General features: G+C 36.5%; 1 protein-coding gene across 2 annotated transcripts in view; it reads right to left on the bottom strand.

Annotated features, from left to right (window-relative positions):
* faf (ubiquitin carboxyl-terminal hydrolase-like faf) overlaps nucleotides 1-19,412 on the bottom strand; it is a 189,568-nt gene that overhangs the window by 124,137 nt on the left and 46,019 nt on the right. Inside the window, exons 15-19 of one of the 2 annotated variants that reach the window (XM_089254411.1) lie at nucleotides 19,243-19,330; nucleotides 9,645-9,696; nucleotides 9,480-9,551; nucleotides 7,597-7,623; nucleotides 3,385-3,488 (exon numbers count right to left, since the gene is read on the bottom strand). In XM_089254411.1, coding sequence (XP_089110537.1) covers nucleotides 3,385-3,488; nucleotides 7,597-7,623; nucleotides 9,480-9,551; nucleotides 9,645-9,696; nucleotides 19,243-19,330 — 343 coding nt within the window. The remainder of the gene's footprint in view (nucleotides 1-3,384; nucleotides 3,489-7,596; nucleotides 7,624-9,479; nucleotides 9,552-9,644; nucleotides 9,697-19,242; nucleotides 19,331-19,412) is intronic. The other variant, XM_089254412.1, reaches the window with a different exon arrangement.

Genomic DNA, 19,412 nt, shown 5'->3' with positions numbered 1-19,412 from the left:
GTTATATTCTATGCTTCAATAAATCAATGATATTTGTGTGTGTGTGTGGAGCCGTGTGCTCTCTATGGCACTACGTGAAAATGCCCACAGACAGTAACACTTCACTTTGGAAATGTGCCTATTGCAGACCTGTGGTTGTAGAAGAGAAGGATTTTACAAAGTCCAATGAACTACATGTAGCTTGGTCACATTATCCAATTCGTGGAAAGAAACTTGCATCGTCTTGACTATGAGCTTACAGCGATCTACGTTACAAGACCCAAACTATTTACCGGCGAGAGATCCGGGACCACTGAATAAGTATCATTACAACCTCAGATCGGGTCACCGTTTCAATTAGTGCCAGGCGCCCTGGATGCGGGGATTGTCACTGGGAGGGGCAGATTCAAGATTATATCATCAAATGTAAATTTACGAAATTTATCAACAAGACTATCGTTTATATTACTTGTCATTTTTAAATTTTCAATTTTGATGCAATTATGATCATCGTCGCATACAAGTTTGATTTATAAATAAATGCCAGATGCGTCCATCTCTTGGGAGCACTGTGAAATCTGCAAAAGATGTAAGGCCAGATGTATTTGGTCTTATTGGCCCTTTGTTTGCTATATGATCGAGATGGGTTTTATACCAGAAGCAAATTATTCTTATGATTGAACAATATTTTTCAACTCACTCGTTTCAAGCTGTTTTTGAGGCTTTCATTAATGAATTCCCAAATGTTTGTCCAATAAGACAATCTTCCAATTGGTGTCCTGTTTTTGAGAAACTGGAAATGTTGAAGACCACAGGCAATGTTGGTGTCCATCTCTACTGAGCCAGCATGGAATGTGTGAACTAAAGGACAAAATGGTGAACTCACCTTTTTTTTTTTAAGGCAACAATGTATGGCAAATTGCGCAGGGAGATATTATCTTCCAATTCATCACGCTGTTGAAAGAAAATTAACACTTCCATTTTTTGCAACAGGAAGGAACAACCTACCATACGTCTAATGAGACATTGACATTTGTTGACAAATTTTTGAAAATCACTTAATTTCAAAAGGATCGTGGCTACCACAATCACCAGATCTATCACCCCGTGTGGACACCCGAAGGCAAATGTATGCAAGAAAAATCCTGATTTGATTGATGAACTAAAAAAAAACCCATTTAATCAGAGATCAAAAAGATGTGCTTACTCTGAGAAAAGTGGCCAGAAACCTGGCAAAAAGAACATATGCTTCCATTCACTCAAAAAACTCATATTTTGAACACTAGTTGTGGCATTTTGAAATAAACTTTGTTTTTGCATCCATAAATGTTGTTTCATTCAAACTAATATAGTTTGTTGATTTTTTTCTTGGGGTTATTTCAGAACGGCTTGTGTGACTTTTGGATCACCCTGTATATTTACAGCAGTAGACCAGAAGTTACATGATAGGTAAGATAAACCAAAATAGTAAGGAACTATGTTGCATACAAAACAAAATAAAATCTTGATTATACAGAATGATAGTGAAAGAGACCAAGAATAAGAAAAAAACAGTTACTTTGCTGGGAATATATACGTTACTGCCAAAGCCTGAAGTTGTCCAGCAAACTGGCTGGCCGAGTTGACTTGGCCAATGTCCAAAATTTGAGGATTTTGGTGGATTATGCTTTGGGTCACCGGCACTATCGTATATTTTTTGTGATAATTACAACATTTATAATTAGCCATAGTTAGCCATAATTGAAGTGCTTATTTCAGAAACTAAACCGACAAAAAATTCAAAATTGAGTTATTTCTGGTTTCTTGTAGTTGATTGACACTTCATTTGGTGCAGAAACACACTGAAAAAACTATTTGCGTACCCCCATTTTGCATCTCAGAACATTTGTTTAGTGCAGAAACCTTAAAAGCGACATCACTTAGGGAATTTCTGTGCTAAAAACATGTGTAACAGTTGCCAGCAGTGACATCATTGGTGGGTTTTATGAGATCTAGAAGGAATTAAACAAGTTGCTTCTGATCATTCTGAATTTTGAACGTTTGTTTGGAAGGTTCTAGTGATTATTTTCCATTCTTTGTTTTCAAAGTTTGAAAAAGGTGTCTAGTGAATCACGATCAGACGTAAAAACTCTGAAGAAAAGGAGAAAGGATGTCATTAATCCAGGCACATGCAAAGGTAATATAGTATACAAATAACGAGTTTAGGACAATATGTCCCTTACAAAGGTAAGACAATTACACGGAAAACTCTTGACAAAATCAATTGCAGCTGTTCTGCCGAGTGTTTCGAAATTGACAATTTTTTTTACCCCCTCCCCTGAACCTTAATAAATATATCACTTTTCTATTTTATGCATAGAACTGTCCACATTCAGGAATTTTTTCATAAAAAAAGTATCTACTTTTAGTTAAGCTACAAGGTTTCCTTTCAATGTCTCTAAATTAAAAATTCTGCACTTATGGGGTGTCTGAAATAAGATCTTCAATTATTATGGTTAGCTATGGCAACCATATATAGGGATCATCATATATAGGGGCCAGCAAAAGCCTGAAATTCAGACATTAGTCGGATCAACTGGGCCAGCCAGTTCACAAAGTGGCCAATTTCTGGCTTTGGCGGTAATATATACAGCCAAACCTCGTTAATGAGTCACTCTTGGGAGAGCAAAAATATGACTTGAGTGGAGTGACTCGTTAAACCGAGTAAGCCATAGCTGTGCCAATTCCTGCCTCAGGACAATTGGGACTTCCAAACAGTGACCTGGTAAGCGGAGTGACGTGTTAACCGGGTGACGCACTAACGAGGTTTGACTGTATATGTTTTTCAAAATAAAATTGTAATATTGTTTTGAATGTTTATTTTTTTGATATTTTAATATTTTCATCACCATTTCAAATTAGATATCCCACATACAGGTCAAGGCATCATTTTGAAAAGAAAACTAAAATGAAAAAACAAACTAAGCACAATTCACAAGGAAACAGCGAAGCACAACACGTGCAGATGACCACAGCACACTGATTAAACTATGCCAACTTTTCTTTTCCTCATTCTCAAACCACACATCTCGCTCCCTCCCACAGTGCCATCAAAGGTTACAGAAACATTCAAATGACCAAAATAATCTTCAGTTTTAGACAGGTTTCTATTTCATAGAATTAACAATTTTTATCTCCTTCCCCAGCTTGTACTTTTAGCTTCTAAAAAGCCTGCTTAGCTTTGTTACACATGATAACCTGATTTACAAAACATTCCTTACAGGATCATCACTAAATTATCTCAGCAATAATCTAGCATTTCTGAAAAAATTTTCAAACTCAAGGAGTGGGCATTTTCCGCAGAAAATCATAATTTACAGGGTAAAGTACAGGATATTACCCTATAATTTTCTCTATTATACTCACTTGATTCCACTTTCAGTTAAGAGACAAGGATCCAACTGAAGAACAATTGTTTCAAAAAACTCCCTGTTAATCTCAGGATCCAAATCTGGCTCTTCACCCATCAACTACAAAAAAATAAAGTAAAATAAATTTTACTGAGCCTTCCATAACTAGGTGCAACACTTCATTCTATATATATTTCCAGGTAGAGCATAAAAAGTAGTATGTGTTCAAAAATTAACATGTTAAAAATATGGTAGTGTTCATATTTATAAGGTTTTTGTTGGGCTGTCATCAACTAAAATGGAATTTCATAAAATAAAGGACCACTGTCTGTACAAGTTTATTTTTCTTCTCTGTACATATTTTTCCATTGATAATAGTTGGGGATGTTCACATTGCATATTACTGAACATTGAATCAGAAGATTAGTTTATGTAGATCTTCCCTCAGAAGAACTTGAGACCCCTCCTCATTCCTTGAGTCGCCAATAAAATTATTGAAATGATCAAATGAATGAAAACAAATCTCTTATCCCAGTATTTGAAAAACTTTTTTGAAGTGTGGTCCCCTTCTGACGAGAATTTTATTAGTGTCTCCCTTTCTCTGCTATTTTGAACTTCATTCAAAGTAAAACAGCAACTTCACTGTTATTTGTTATCAAATAGTTTTAACAATTTTTTATTATGTTTCTCGATTTTGACACCTTAGGTGACAGAGGGGGCTATTAGTGAACCTTCCAGAAATTTCAGCGAAGCTTGAGAAATTGTTTCTAATCATCAGTTCTTCTAATTCATGATTTTCCAAACTTTTTGTTCCATCACCCCCTTCAGAATTTTTTTTTCTCTCATTGCCCCCCCCCCCCCGACTCAAGGGTACTACTCATAGGAGAGAGCTCATAGTTTCTATTGCCCCCTCTTGGGCCATTCCATCACCCACCAGGGATTTATATTACCGACTTTGGGAACACTGTTCTAATTAAATAATTCAGTAATGCAACTGGAGAAACCTCAGAATCCAACGATTAATGATGACAAAAATTAAGAAAATCAATCAATAGAAAATTAATTTTACCAATGCAGCCCTTTCCCACCACACACAAGAAACCTTTCTTACCAAGAAAACCACATGGGGAGTGTCTTTCAGAGCCTATAAATGTATTTACTTAAGGAATTTTTCTAGATGAATTTACTATGAATTAATTTGAAGAAAACATTCTCTGCATGTTAACTTGACAAGATATTTTAAAGGATTAAATTCTTCAAGGTTCATTATTTTAATCAAATAGGGATATAACATCAGAGACTGTATTATGGTATCTGACAAAGAATTCAACTCTTTAGGAAAGGCAATAATATGGTTTATAATCTTTCCCTGCTGCAAATAAACACTAAAACGTTGTGATAATTGTTACCACAAACACACGCAAAATAGAACTATCTAAGCAACTTAGGTGCAATTAAGATAACAAAATGCCCAAATACACTTTTGCCTTCATAAATGTGATTTGAAGCAAGAAAACTAAATTTGAACCATTTTGAGAGTACTATCATCTTATAAGAAAGAATTGACTTAAAACAGCTACAGTAGGACCTCCATTATCAAAGCCTTAGTTAGCAGACGGTGAGGCTATCGAAGATACATTTCATAAAAAATCTTTAAAAAGTAGGCGCAGAGTAAAACAGGGTAAATTTTTCTTTTGTCCACATAAACTGGTTCAACTGCAACATTAGTACGAGCTTTACATGCTAATTTAAGATAGAAGGTAGTTTAGAAGACATTGGAAGATTTTTTTACTCTAGTATGTATGGGTAATATTGAAAATTCAACTACACAATACATTACTTTACTTAATGTAATTTTTACAGCAGCATTTCTCAACCTATGGTCCGCAACAACAGTATAGGTCTGCACAGGCAGACTATAAATTTAATTCAAACTGAATGAAAAATTTTTCAATTGTAGTAATTGTGAAATTAGTAATATCCTTATAGGTAAACTAAAAATTTGTAAAATTAATAAAAATTAGACCTTCATACTTAGGGTAACCATAAAAATTGCTATACTAATAGGAAGTATAGCTAATTCTAGCCAAAAAATGAGCTAATTATTGCTAGGGCGACCATATTTCAAAATTACAGGAGACTGATTTGAAATACAGCAAAATATGAGACACCCTCAATTGCCACCAAAAGTGTTGCTATAAGTCAACAAAATCACCAAAGAAATATGCGAAATAAATATTTTTAGCCATAATTATCATAGCAAAAATACAGCAATGTCTGTAAAATACAGGTTCCGTGGTCACATTACTCGTGCTATAATTTAGTGTCCGTCGAATCGTTTCAGATATTTTATTGATCCTTGGGTACTAAAAGGTTGAGAAATGCTGATTTACAGTATTCATTTGATCATTTTATTTTATTGTGTACATCTATTAATATAAACTGAAGAGCCAAAAAAACTGGTAAGGCATGCGTATGCAAATAAAGTGATATGGAACCAATCAGAGTACAACGCTGCGGTTGGCAACGCCTATATAACACAACAAGAGTCTGGCATAGTTGTTAAATCAGTTACTGCTGCTACAATGGCAGGTTATCAAGATTTAAATGAGTTTGAACGTGGTGTTATAGTCGGCGCACGAGAGATGGGACAAAGCATCTCCGAGGTAGCGATGAAATTTGGATTTTCACGTACGACCATTTCACGAGTGTACCGTGAATATCGGGAATCCGGTAAAATATTAAATCTACAACATCGCTGCGGCCAGAAAAAGATCATGCAAGAACGGGACTGACGAGAATCATTAAACGTGACAGACGTGCAACCCTTCCGCAAATTGCTGCAGATTTCAATGCTGGGCCATCAACAAGTGTCAGCGTGCGAAACATCATCGATATGGGCTTTCGGAGCCAAAGGCCCACTCATGTACCCTTGATGACTACTACTACTAAACCACACATGCACCTCGTCCATATTAATCTGCAGAACCTCTAACTAATTGGTACATGCGTGAATGTGTCTGTACGTTTAGTGAAACCTGACATGAAGTTTGTTTCTGTGTAATGCCTCTTATGTGTCGTGCTGCCATCTGCCACCAGTTTTTCTAACTGTGAGTGAAGTGTAATGATTGAATAATTTATCGTTGTAGGCGTGTTGCTCTCTGTGGCGAGACTTTTTAATGGGGAGATCGGCTCGCATTTGCGCCTCGAAGTTGGGAACCACAGGAAACCAACTTCAGCCAACCACCACTGCGGTGATGGTGGGGTTCGAACCAGGATCCCCGCGATAGCTTTACGCCTCGCCTGGGCCGACAACACCAACATTGGACTGTTGAGGACTGGAAACACGTTGCCTGGTCTGACGAGTCTCGGTTTCAATTGCTTCGAGCTGATGGATGTGTATGGGTATGGAGACAACCTCATGAATCCATGGACCCTACATGTCAACAGGGGACTGTTCAAGCTGGTGGAGGCTCTGTGATGGTATGGGGCGTGTGCAGTTGGTGTGATATGGGACCCCTGATACGTCTAGATACGACTCTGACAGGTGACAGGTATGTAAGCATCCTGTCTGATCACCTGCACCCATTCATGTCCATTGTGCATTCCGACAGACTTGGACAATTTCAGCAGGACAATGCGACACCCCATAGGTCCAGAATTGCTACAAAGTGGCTCCAGGAACACTCTTCTGACTAGACACTTCCGCTGGCCACCTAAATCCCCAGACATGAACATTATTGAACATATCTGGGATGCCGTGCAACGTGCTGTTCAGAAGAGATCTCCACCCCCCTCTTACTCCTACGGATTTATGGACAGCCCTGTAGGATTCATGGTGTCAATTACCTCCAGCACTACTTCAGACATTAGTCGAGTCCATGCCACGTCGTGTTGCGGCACTTCTGCGTGCTCGTGGGGGGGGGCCCCTACACGATATTAGGCAGGTGTACCAGCTTTTTTGGCTCTTCAGTGTATGACTGGTGTGTAAGTAAGTAATTTCCAACATTTACACATTCATTTATTTCTTAAATGTTAAAATCTGATATGGTTCTCACTATCAGGAGGTTTCATTTAATCAAGTTGTACGTCCAATATACATTAGCTTAGATAATCGGGACCCTACTGTAATTCAACATGAAAATTCTCATTACTTTCAAACAAATATTATCAAGAGTTATTATCAGTAAGATTTCTGAAAAGTTTTTAGTGATGAAGCATTTCTTACCTCAAAGGCGGAATATCGTAAGTTTACCTAAAATATTGTTTTACTGGTTTTAGTGGAATTAACATTTTCATAATTTACATCATTTACACATTATTGCACTTTGATGTATAAAATCAATAAGAAAAGCAAATGGGCTGGGGGGGGGGGAAGTCAACTTAATTATCAAAAGTTTATGGTGTCTGTTTCAATTATTTGTCATTCATAACCTTAGTAAGACTTTTCTTTTCTTTTTGTATTTTTCATGAATAGTTCATTCTCTCATCTTATATTTTCACTTTAATCAATTTCTTTTTAAAATTAAGCAAACAGCTTTGCACCTGCTGATTTTTTTTTTTGGGGGGGGGAGGGGGTTGGTGATGTCTGTTGTGCCGGTCAAAGGGTACTTTTTCTAAGTACACCTTCACATTTGGTTTAACTGAATTTGATTGAACATGAAAAACCTATACACTTGATGAACATTAACACAAACTCATTAATTATAAAATTGTTAGGAAGTACAAAAGCCTGGTTAAACAAGCGATGATAAAGAATGAACGAATGAATCAAGGGGAGCATGCTCCAGGGACTTTTGTATTCATTGGGCTTCTTTATTTCCGAATGTGTGTGCAAGTTCAAGGAAGCATTAACCTGCATTGACAACATCAGCTCATTTTTGTCTTGTTCTAGAAAGTAAAGAATATTCAGTGCTTATGATTAAAGTTCCAAGGAAGAAAATCATATTTCCAGATAATTTGTGACAATATTCAAAATTATCTTTTAGTTTCCTAAGATTATTATTATAATGAGAACAAAGCAGTGCCCCCTCCCAGAGGCCAGGATTTTGTTTTAAGCAAACAAAAACATATTTTATAAAAAAAAATGTGTCATAGAATTCAAAAGTAATGTTAAAAGCAAGTTCTATCCCCAGGCCAGAGCTCTGCAGCTTGCTTTTTCTCCGTGAAGGCTATGAACATGAATTAACTGCTAATTAAAAGTGAAGTTACTGAAGCAATCTATCCACAGTTCACTTGCTTCAAGTGATGATTTACCCATGATTCCCTTGCCCAGCAATTGTTCCCTTTGGCTCCTTTGCTCTAAAGGCTCAGTGGCAACCTCAATGCAGTGGCATTTGTAAATATAGCTAGTATAAAATATATTTACCACTTATTTACTCTGTAGGTTGCACATAAATATAAAAGGCTTGAGAGATAATGCTGTTCATAATGATTGGTAGCACACCTGAGCACCATGATGCACACTTTAAGAACCACTGCTGTATTATATTTACAGTATTAATTATGTGTCAGTGTCAAAACAGAAGATTAACTTCTCAACACCTGCAAGCATTTAATTAGTTTCACATTGTGGGTATTATTCGAAGGAAAGAGCAATTTTCTCGATTCCAACACGAAAACTTTGGGAATGGGAAACTATCAGAAATAGCTGAGAATGGGCAAAGGAGGAATTCCTGCTCAAAAAACTGACTGACGAATAATTTTTAAATTGAGAGAGTCAAAATTTCCTGGAATATTGGGTGAATTGGGAGAGATCATGCAACAAAATATTTGGCTGTTCACCATGAGTCCGGCAACCAGTTTCTTTTCAGATTTATTGAAAAATTCTAAACTAAACTAATTGTGAGTTTCTATTAAAATAATTTAAATTATTGCCGAGACACTGATTTTTTTTTTAAATTTTAAAAGTTTCATTGCTGTCAATCAGTTAAAACTAATAAGGTCACTTCAGGTCCCAATTAATGAGATTTGACTGTATAAAGAACTTAGATTTCTAATTGAATTTCTTTTTGTTTTCAAATAAAATGCATTATATACAACTGATAATATTTTGGATTAAAAAATACTTTACTATGTAAATAATATTAACATTCTATACAATGAATGTACCTTGGAAAACCATTTGAAGCATGCTTCCCTATCTGTCACATAGACAGCATTCTCAGCCAAACAAGCCCAGATCTGATAAAATAAAATAAAAAATAATAATGCATTAGTTCTAATTTTCAAACATAAATTTAAATAAAAATTTAGCAAACAGCTACAGATATTAACCTGTTTAGCTTGAGGGGCGCATAGCCATAACTGACCATCTTTTAGTAGAAACCTAGAAAAGGAAGCAAGTACATCAAAATGAAAGCTCAAATTTGAAAGGAAACAATTTTCAAGGAATATTCAGGTCACAGACATATAAAAATTGTCAATTTATAGTAAAAATACACTTCTCTGACTCTTTATAAACTGACTTAACCAATTTATTTCAATTCAAAATATTACAGCACTAGACAAAACATATTTGCACAGATTAAAAGATAAAAAAATAAAAATTAGCAAAACAAAAAAAGGATCCCAATATTTCTAATCCATGAAAACAAAAAAAAAATCTTCATTTTCCCCAGAAGTTACATTTTTTAGTTATCTCAATATAGCCCATTAATGACATACAGGAGCACCAAAAACTAATAAAAGTACCCACAAGTTTCTATATGATGTGGTTATAGATTGTGCTACTAGGTCTGCCTAGTAGCATAAGTCTGTATGAAGTGGTTTGTAGTAGAGGTGGGACATATATTCATCTGCTATTCGGTCCTTTTGCCGAATATCCGTGTTAATCTAAGCACAGCAAACAAACTTTAAAAAATTACATTAAATTTGTCCCATAAATTAAAAATTTATTAATTATATTTTATTGCACCAGGACCAGATGATCTTTGTCCTCAGGGAATGTGCTAATAAACTATCAGGAGCCAGTTGCACAGATTTACAGTAGCATTGGTGAGGGTATTGTCCCAGGGGATTAGAAGCTTGCTAATATGGTTCTGATATTTAAAAAGGGTAGTAGAGAAACCATGTCAAATTATCATCCACTGAGTTTAACAGGCTCCCTCTAGAAAAATTTTGGAAATTATTATCAAAAGGCAATTGGTGAAGTGGATTGACGAGAATGATGCATTGTCAGATAATCAGCATGGGTTAAGGAAGGGGAAGTCATGTGTAACTAACTTCCTTTGCTTCTATGACCACGTGACTAAAGCTTTGGGTAGGTGCGAAAATATAGATGTTGTTTACCTTGATTTCCAGAAGGCATTCGGCCGGACCCAACATGGTAAACTCTTGAAGCGTTTACATGAGATTGGGAGCAACTTGCTGATTTGGATAGAATCGTGGGTAAGAGATAGGTCACAACGAGTTATGGTGAACGGGGAATTCTCTGCTTGGACAGGCGTCACAAGTAGAGTTCCTCAAGGAACTTGGTCCATACTTTTTCACTTTTATCAATAAGAACAACCAGGGTATGGATGGGATTGTGAGAAAATTCACAGATAACATGAAGCTTATGGAGGTAGTCAGGAATCAAAGCAAAAGACAGAGGCCCCAGACAAACTTGAATATGACTGCAGCATGAGCTAATGGACTTTTTTTTAACGTTGCCAAGTGCATGGTCATTCATTTTGGTTGAAAAAAACCAACTTCTCATTATTTGAATGGTGTTATTATTCTGAATGTAACTAGCATCACAGATCTGGGTATTCTTATTGATGAGCGGCTTAGGTTTTGTGAACATTGTTCAGCAGTGATAAAAAAATTGGATATGATGCTCAGTTTCGTTCTCAAAAGATCTCCTCTCATTCTCCTGAGAAGTGATCCTTCCACTTTTTTGGGGCTTAGTTCATCCTGGATCGGAGTATGCCGCCAGGTTTGGGAGACCATACTTACAGAGGGACACTGACTTGGTTGAGGAGGTGCAAAGTAGAGCCACGAGTGCTCTTGATGGCACATAGGGCTCAAGCTATAAAGAAAGACTTGATTTTTTGAAAATGTTTACATTGGAAGAGCATAGATGATGGGGATGTATGATTGAAGTGTTTAAAATTTTCAACAGGATGGATAAAATGGACAAAGTTATTAATACACCATCAATCAACTGCTTTGACAAGATGATACCAAAATTGATGGGTAAAGGACAATTCTAGGTTGTATTGTTGCAGGGAGTTTTCCCTCTACTAGGGTTGTGAATAAATGGAATAGCTTACCTCCAGGTGTCACAAATTCTAATATAACTGACACATTTAAAAAGAAATACGATAAACATTAGAATAAGTCAAAAAGCTTTCCATACTTGGATGACAACCGTAACTTTTTATGGGCAGTAGATTTGTATTTTATCATAACTATTTGTCTATTTATTGGGTTGCTTTTTTTTTTATATAGTTTAGATATATATTCGGCATCTATATTTTTATGTTCATCTTTTTTCAGCCACCTTCTTGTTGGGCATTTTGTCTGTTGTGGCATTTGTATCTGTATTGTGTGGTGTACATCCCTTTCAGTAAAAGAGGTTATGTCAGTGTGAATTTCTAGGATAAAGAAAACCTGCAACTGAAAATATAATGAACGTGAGCATGAATTATTATACACAAGTTCACTAATTGAAGCAGACCTGCTAACCTTCAAAAGGTAACAATCCTGCAATTTTCTCACAAAAATCCGCTAATTTACATGAAAATCCAGCAAGTGCACTTTTGCATGTCATATAGTTGTCATTTTATTGCAATTATCACACACATGCGGAACAAAGACGTGACAACTTTTAGAACCTTATAACCCAGAAATCCGGAGATTCTGCCAAGAAAGCCCCCCCCCCCCCCAGTGCCGTCTTAATACATGGGACCCCCTGGGCACAGTCTGGGGGTCTCAAGGAAAGAGGGGGCCTCAGAGAAATTAGAACCAGTTGAAATTTTTGAAAATTTGTCAGGTAGGGCCTCAGAAAAATCACTTGGCCCAGGGGCCCATCATGCTCTTAAGACAGCCCTGTCCCCCCTCCCCCAAATCTGATCAAAAATTAATTTTTTTAGTTCTTTTAACCAACTGAGAAAAGGCGCCCTCTTTCCTGGGCAGGTCCTGAGAAGCCCCTGAGCAGAAGGAACATAATCATCAAGGACGATATCAGTGATGTATAATTTTGGGTATATGAACTCTTAAAAGCAGTTGTATATTTTCTTTTTGAAGACATATGATCAGAGAAAATTAAAAAAAAACCCTTCAAAATATAAGGCTGCTGACAAAAGAAGCTCAGCTGGTATCACATATCACGTGGTGTACAATCAATCTCTCTTTTATTGTGTTTGCAGCATGGTTGTTGATAGAATACAATAATAATTCTATAGGGAAGTCGGCAGCCAAGACCCTGATAAATGCTAAGTAAACAAATTCCCATGGTTTCCAGTTTGCTTAAATGTGGTCACCAAGACATTTTTTATGGCTGCTCAACGGAAGTGACATTTTCAACTGAGTAGGTAGGTTCTGCGAACTACGACTGCCCTCTATAGATGTTCTTCCTAACTGCGGCTGTAGTCATTGATGTCATGAAAGATCGAGAAAAATTTTAAAAATTTAGATCTACAAGAAATTGAAAACAGTTTCTTCCAAATCTAATTTTTTGCTGAAATCCAGAGAAATTTTTAACAAATCTGGAGATGCAAAGAGTTGGCAGGTCTGCTTAAGGATGTACTTAGACCGGATACGTATTGAGTTACTGAAAGAGGCAAGAGGAAAAATAAAATAAGGAGAAAATAAATTTTATGATGCATTATCAGTTGAGAGTAAATAATTGCTACTTTTTAATTAGATGTAAAAATTGGCAACACGTGTTGAAAAAAAAATTGATTCTATAGATATTAAACAGGCCTGTCATTTCAACTTTTTATCTGGGACAGTGGGCAAAGAACATATACTCAATATATGTGTATATATATATTTCACCTTGTTTGGCCATTTCTATTGTTTTTTTCACCGGTTTACCTTGACTTTTTGTAAAGCCGGAGTAATCCCCCAAATGACGGGTTTGATATTGAAATACAAGGTATCATTGTTAAATTTGATTGTCAGTATCATGGCAATACTAATTTTTCAATAACCAGTTTTTTAATATTTGAATAATAAATTGCATAATCAAAATTCAATATCAATCATTTGAAATTACCAAACATTTTACTTTCAATTAAAAACACCAATTTTATTCATAATTCTGATTAATTTTCAAAAAATAGACATGTCCAGCCCAAAATTAGCAGAATATACTGTATTCGGCCAAATCACTATTCGTCCCCTCCCTAGTTTGTACTTGGTTTTTTTTCCATGTACTCCTTCATAGCTTCCTGCAATTTTTGAAATGCATAATCATAAAAAAAAAAGCAGAGAGGTAGTGTATTTTAGCTTACGTAGGGAAAAGACAGCGGCTGAGACCATTGATATTCTACAATTCTTTAAAGGTTTTATTTTAGTGAATAAACAAATTTACGAGTCATTTTCTTATTTCAAAATGTCAATGAGAGCCAAATAGTTATCAAGTAGAGCTCGGATTTTTATGACTTAAAAGATTAAATGTCATTACTAATTGGTTAAAAACTTGAAATTCAGGATATTTTTAACCTATCAGCAATGATATTTCATCTTTAGGTCATAAAAATCCTAGCCCTAGTAATCATGGTTAACTCTCAATATGAGCAGAAATTTGAAAAATATTTTAAAAATTAAACAGGTTGTTTTAATAAGTCAAAAATTAGTTTTTGAAAGTGTGAGAAAAAAAAAACAACTTTTTTTTGGGAACACTTTCTCTATTCCTGAACATAAATTATGCTCATGACATGAAAAAGATGCTGGTCCTTGTTATATATAATTAATCTCAGCAATATTTTCTTTGTACAAAATGTGACGTGGGAGTATGCTCTTGAACATAAAATTTAAGGAATTAAGAATATTTTTTCTTTTAAATAATGAAAGAATGTACAATTTTTTATATCATGTTCATCTTCCATTGCCTGAAACATTTAAAATGAATCAATTTTTGCCATAATCAGTGAATATTCTTGCTTCTGCAAGGTTTTGGTTGGTTCATTAAGGGTTTTGTAATCTAGATTTTTAAAACCCTTGCGGTAATAAAAAATTATTTCAAATATGGTAAATAAGTTCAAAGCAGGAAATAAAACCAAAACTGATTGATGAAGGGAGCCATTCTTAAATACTTTCCTTTAAAAACAAAAAGTTGAACTGTTATTTTCTTTAATGGGCATACTCAAATTCTACATTATTCATATGTTAAGAAGATACCAACGAATAAGGCAAATACACGAAAATAAAAAAATAAAAAGTCCTTAATGCATTTCAACACCAATGGGTGCTGTCTTCAGAGGAAAATATAACCACTAGTCACGCTGACCGAGTTTCCTACTTGGGTTGAATACCAAATCTTTACACTCAGTTGCTCAGCAGAAGAAGTACGTCTGTTCACTTCAAACGTCATGGTCAGAATAAAGCTGTGAGCCTGCGTGAGATACTAATGCAGCGTCCTGATTGGGCACTTGCAGAATAGTGCTATCTGATTGGTCTATTCGAATTTTCTTATAATTCCCGCTCGAAATGAATTTAAGCCATGGTGTTGCGATCGGGGGGTGTAGATTTATTGTCGCTAACTAGTGTATTTTTGAAGGCCCGAATATATAGAATCAAGAATGTGAAAAATAGACCATTGCCGTTACTGTTGGCAAGAAAGCCATAGATTCAAATTTCAAGAAGCAAGAGTTTTTCACAAAGTCAAGTCCACAGTTGATTTAGATTTCTACGAAGGCACATATATTCAGGCCTTCAAAAATACACTAGTTAATGATAATAAATCTATACCCCCAATCGCAACACCATGGCTTAAATTCATTTCGAGCGGGAATTATAAGAAAATTTGAATAGACCAATCAGATAGCACTATTCTGCAAGTGTCCAATCAGGACGCTGCATTAGTATCTCACGCAGGCTCACAGCTTCATTCTGACCATGACGTTTGAAGTGAACAGACGTACTTCTTCTGCTGAGCAACTGAGCGTAAAGATTTGGTATTCAACCCAAGTGGGAAACTCTGTCAGCGTGATTAGTGGTTATATTTTCCTCTGAAGGCGGCACCCATTGGTGTTGAAATGCATTAGGACTTTTTATTTTCGTGTATTTGCCTTATTCGTTGGTGTCTTCTTAATATTCTTGGGTAAAGTTGATTAACTCTTCTATCATTCATATGTATTTGCAAGTTGTTCAATTCAGTCATGTTTGTTTCTTTCTATCAGCAACCAATTCCTTCCTGCTTTATGTATAAGACACTGAAACTTCTTGTTGTTGCAGCAATTTTGGAAGGAATTTTTTGTAAACACATTCCATAGCATGCTGCTTTCCACCACGTGACAGCACTAATATTTTTTGCAGACTTTATAACATATAGCTAACCAACAAAATCCTATTTTTCTTGATATTCAGGCAGTTCTGAAAGAATTTCCTTTAATGGTGTAACCTTTTATAGTTGCTAAATGAGGAATGAATTCTGGTCTATGCTTATCTTTGCTGAAATTTGCACATCGCCGCTTTTCTTCTTTTATACAACTTCAAGTATGTTCTTGTCTACATTTTTCAGGAGAAGCTGATAGATTTTTCGCAAGCCTTTTCTTAATTTCAGAAAAAAATGATTTGGCAAACATACTGATCATCAGTTCGGCAGATACAATAAATAGTCTAACCCATTTTGCAATATAACTCTGAAAATCACAATTTTTTACACACTGCCAAAACACAGTGTAGCCTACTGTATATCTCAATCTAGAATGTACAAATTAATTACTATTCATATTATTATGCATATGATAGTAAGAGTACCTACTGAAAAACAGTTTGGCGTCCCCTGAGAATGACGTTGTTCAACCTCAATTTTTCACACATTTAAAAAACATTGCAGAAAATGCAAACAAAATATAGCTTGTTATTACTAATGTAATAAACTTACTGTTGATTGTTGGTTTTTTCAAACTTATCCAAAAAAAAAGAACATTTTATAAAGTTTTAGATATTTATGTACAAATAAAATCTCTTCAAAGTGAAGAGATATTTGTTTATATCCCTTCCAAAGAATATTCTCAATATTCTCCAAAACATTATTACTGAGAATTTTACACATGATTATAGTCGTGTTAAAAGTTTTCGGAAATACTAGGACAAAATGCTATTGAAAGCAAAAAATTAGTTTGTATGTTACGGTAAGGAGCTTTCCCCATCTGATGTGTGCTTTATATATACACTGCTGGCCACCGTAAATGCAACACCCTGAAGGAAGCATGCAAATAATATGAAATTTACAACATGCATTAGCGGAGGTGAGATATGCAAATGATTAGAATTTCAGCGCAGACGCACATCACGCGCGCCTGTGGCGCCACTTCAAAGCGCTATTTAAGGCTTGGAGATTTGGACGATTTGAAGTACGGCAATTGTGTTTTTCTTGTGGTTTTTTCAAAAAAACGATCAATTATGCCTCGTAGAAAACAGCGATCATCTTTTGATCAAGTATCCGAGTTCGACAGAGGAAGGATAGTGGCCTACCGAGATTGTGGATTATCTTTCAGGGAAATCGGTAGTCGTGTTGGACGAAACCAAACAACTGTAATGCGGATATGTGATCGTTGGATGCAGGAGGGTACGACGGACCGACGTGTTCGATCGCATCCACCTCAGTGCACCACTTCACGTGATGACAGGCGTATTGTGCGTATGGCAGTGACGGATCGCTCAGCCACATCACGAACCATAGCACAGCACATTCAGTCTGTACCGCATCATCCAGTGTCTGCGCGTACCATTCAACGCCGTTTACAGCAGAGTGGTCTGTCCGCAAGACGTCCATTGCTTCGTCTACCCTTGACGCAGGACCACGGACGTCTCCGCCGCCAATGGTGCGATGAAAGAAGGATGTGGACGGCACAATGGAATGAAATTGTCTTTACTGACGAGTCACACTTCCGTCTGCAACACCACGATGGTCGGATTCGAGTCTGGAGACACTGGAGAGAGGATGCCGAACAGCTGCGTTATGCACCGCCACACTGGTCCTGCACCGGGTATTATGGTATGGGGCGGTATTGGATATCACTCTCGCACTCCTCTAGTACGCATTGCCGGTACTTTAAAAAGCCAGCGCTACATCTCCGAGGTGTTGGAGCCAGTTGTCCTTCCTTACCTTCAGGGCTTGCCCACAGCCATATTTCGACAGGATAATGCGCGACCACACGTGGCACGCATTGTCCAAAGGTTCTTCGTCAATCGCCAGATTGAATTGCTTCCCTGGCCAGCTTGCTCTCCGGATCTTTCGCCGATAGAAAACATGTGGTCCATGGTTGCTCAACGATTGACCCAGATTACATCCCCAGCTGCCACACCAGATCAACTTTGGCAACGCGTGGAAGCTGCTTGGTCTGCTGTACCCCAAGAACACATCCAAAGTCTCTTTGAATCAATGCCGAGGCGTGTGGCAGCGGTGATCTTCAACAATGGCGGCTACTTTGGCTACTGATTTTGGCAGGTACCACACTTCACAGAAGTCTATAAATTTAATCATTTGATGCTTGGTCAACATGTTATCTACAAAATAAATATTGTTGCGATATCTCTTGTCTTTCTTGGTGTTGCAATTTGGGTGGAGTGTATATACATACCAGGTGTACAAGTATGAAATGCGGATTTCAGAAAACAGATGGTGCACCAATGCAGTTTGTGCTATAAAGATTTGACACTGCGCCATTTTGTTGTGTCATCAACAAGTGTCATATGCGCACGAGTGATAAATTGGAAAAGTGTGTGCATAGTATTGTATTGTTGTGTTCAATATGTCGAAAGTTATACTGAACAAAAAGCATTTGTGGACATCATTAATTTTTTTGTTTTCATTTGAAGAAAACTGCTGCTGAATCATACCGATTACTTCGAGAAGCTTATGGTGAACATGCTCCATCGCAAGATACGTGTGAATGATGGTTTCGATTTTTCAAAAGTGGCGACTTCGATGTTGCAGACAAGGAACATGGAAAACCGCCAAAAAAAAAAAGATGTAGAATTGGAAGCATTGTTGGACGAAGATGATACTAAACAGACACAAAAACAACTAGCAGAGCAATTGGGCGTTAGTCAACAAGCTGTTTCCAATCGCAATGCCCCATGACAACGTGAAATGTTCCTTGAAAATGTTCATGGTCAATGTGCAATGCTCCATCACATAAAGCTAAAGCGGTTCGCGGCACGTTGGAAGCACTCAGCTCAAAGTTCTACCCTATGCGGCTTACTCACCAGACTTGGCTCCTTCCGATTACCACTTGTTTGCATTGATGGGTCACGCACTTTCTGAGCAACGCTTTGGTTCGTACGAAGATGTGAAAAAATAGCTCGATGAATGGTTCACAGCAAAAGGGGGAAGATTTTTACTGGTGTGGTATTCACAAATTTCAGGAAAGATGGGGGAAATGTGTAACAAGCAATAGAGCATACTCTGACTAAAGCACTTTTTATCATTCTTCCGAATTTAACGTGTTTTTTTTGAAAAAAAATCTGCATTTCATACTTGTACACCTGGTACATTATAACCAAATTGACACAAGTTAAATTACATATTTTCATCGGTTCTTCTGAGAGAACAATGAACTTTAAATAAAAAGCCCCCAAAATTAAGTAATGATATTAACCATTAAAATCATCCACGTGAGCAAAAACAAACAATTTTAACTCAAACTTTTATAAAAATTGCAGAAATGATAATGTATCTTTAATGAAGACTGCAATAATTCCAAGAGCTTACCTAAGGAAATTCAGTCTTTCTTGAACTTGTTGTACATGACTATACCGGCTGTCGGGAGAAACTGAATTTGGATCAAGATCTTGATGTTCTGGAATGGCAAAAACTTATGAAAATCAAATATTTGAAGTAGAAAGAAATTTTAACTGTACAATCACTGAAACATCTGAAAA

Source organism: Pholcus phalangioides, unplaced genomic scaffold (assembly GCF_987345545.1).
Source record: "Pholcus phalangioides strain wild (caught in Gottingen) unplaced genomic scaffold, Ppha-v1.0 ptg000041l_1, whole genome shotgun sequence".
Taxonomy (NCBI): Eukaryota; Metazoa; Arthropoda; class Arachnida; order Araneae; family Pholcidae; genus Pholcus; species Pholcus phalangioides.
The sequence above is the reverse complement of the archived record's forward strand: the minus strand, read 5'-3'. Positions and strand labels throughout refer to the sequence as shown.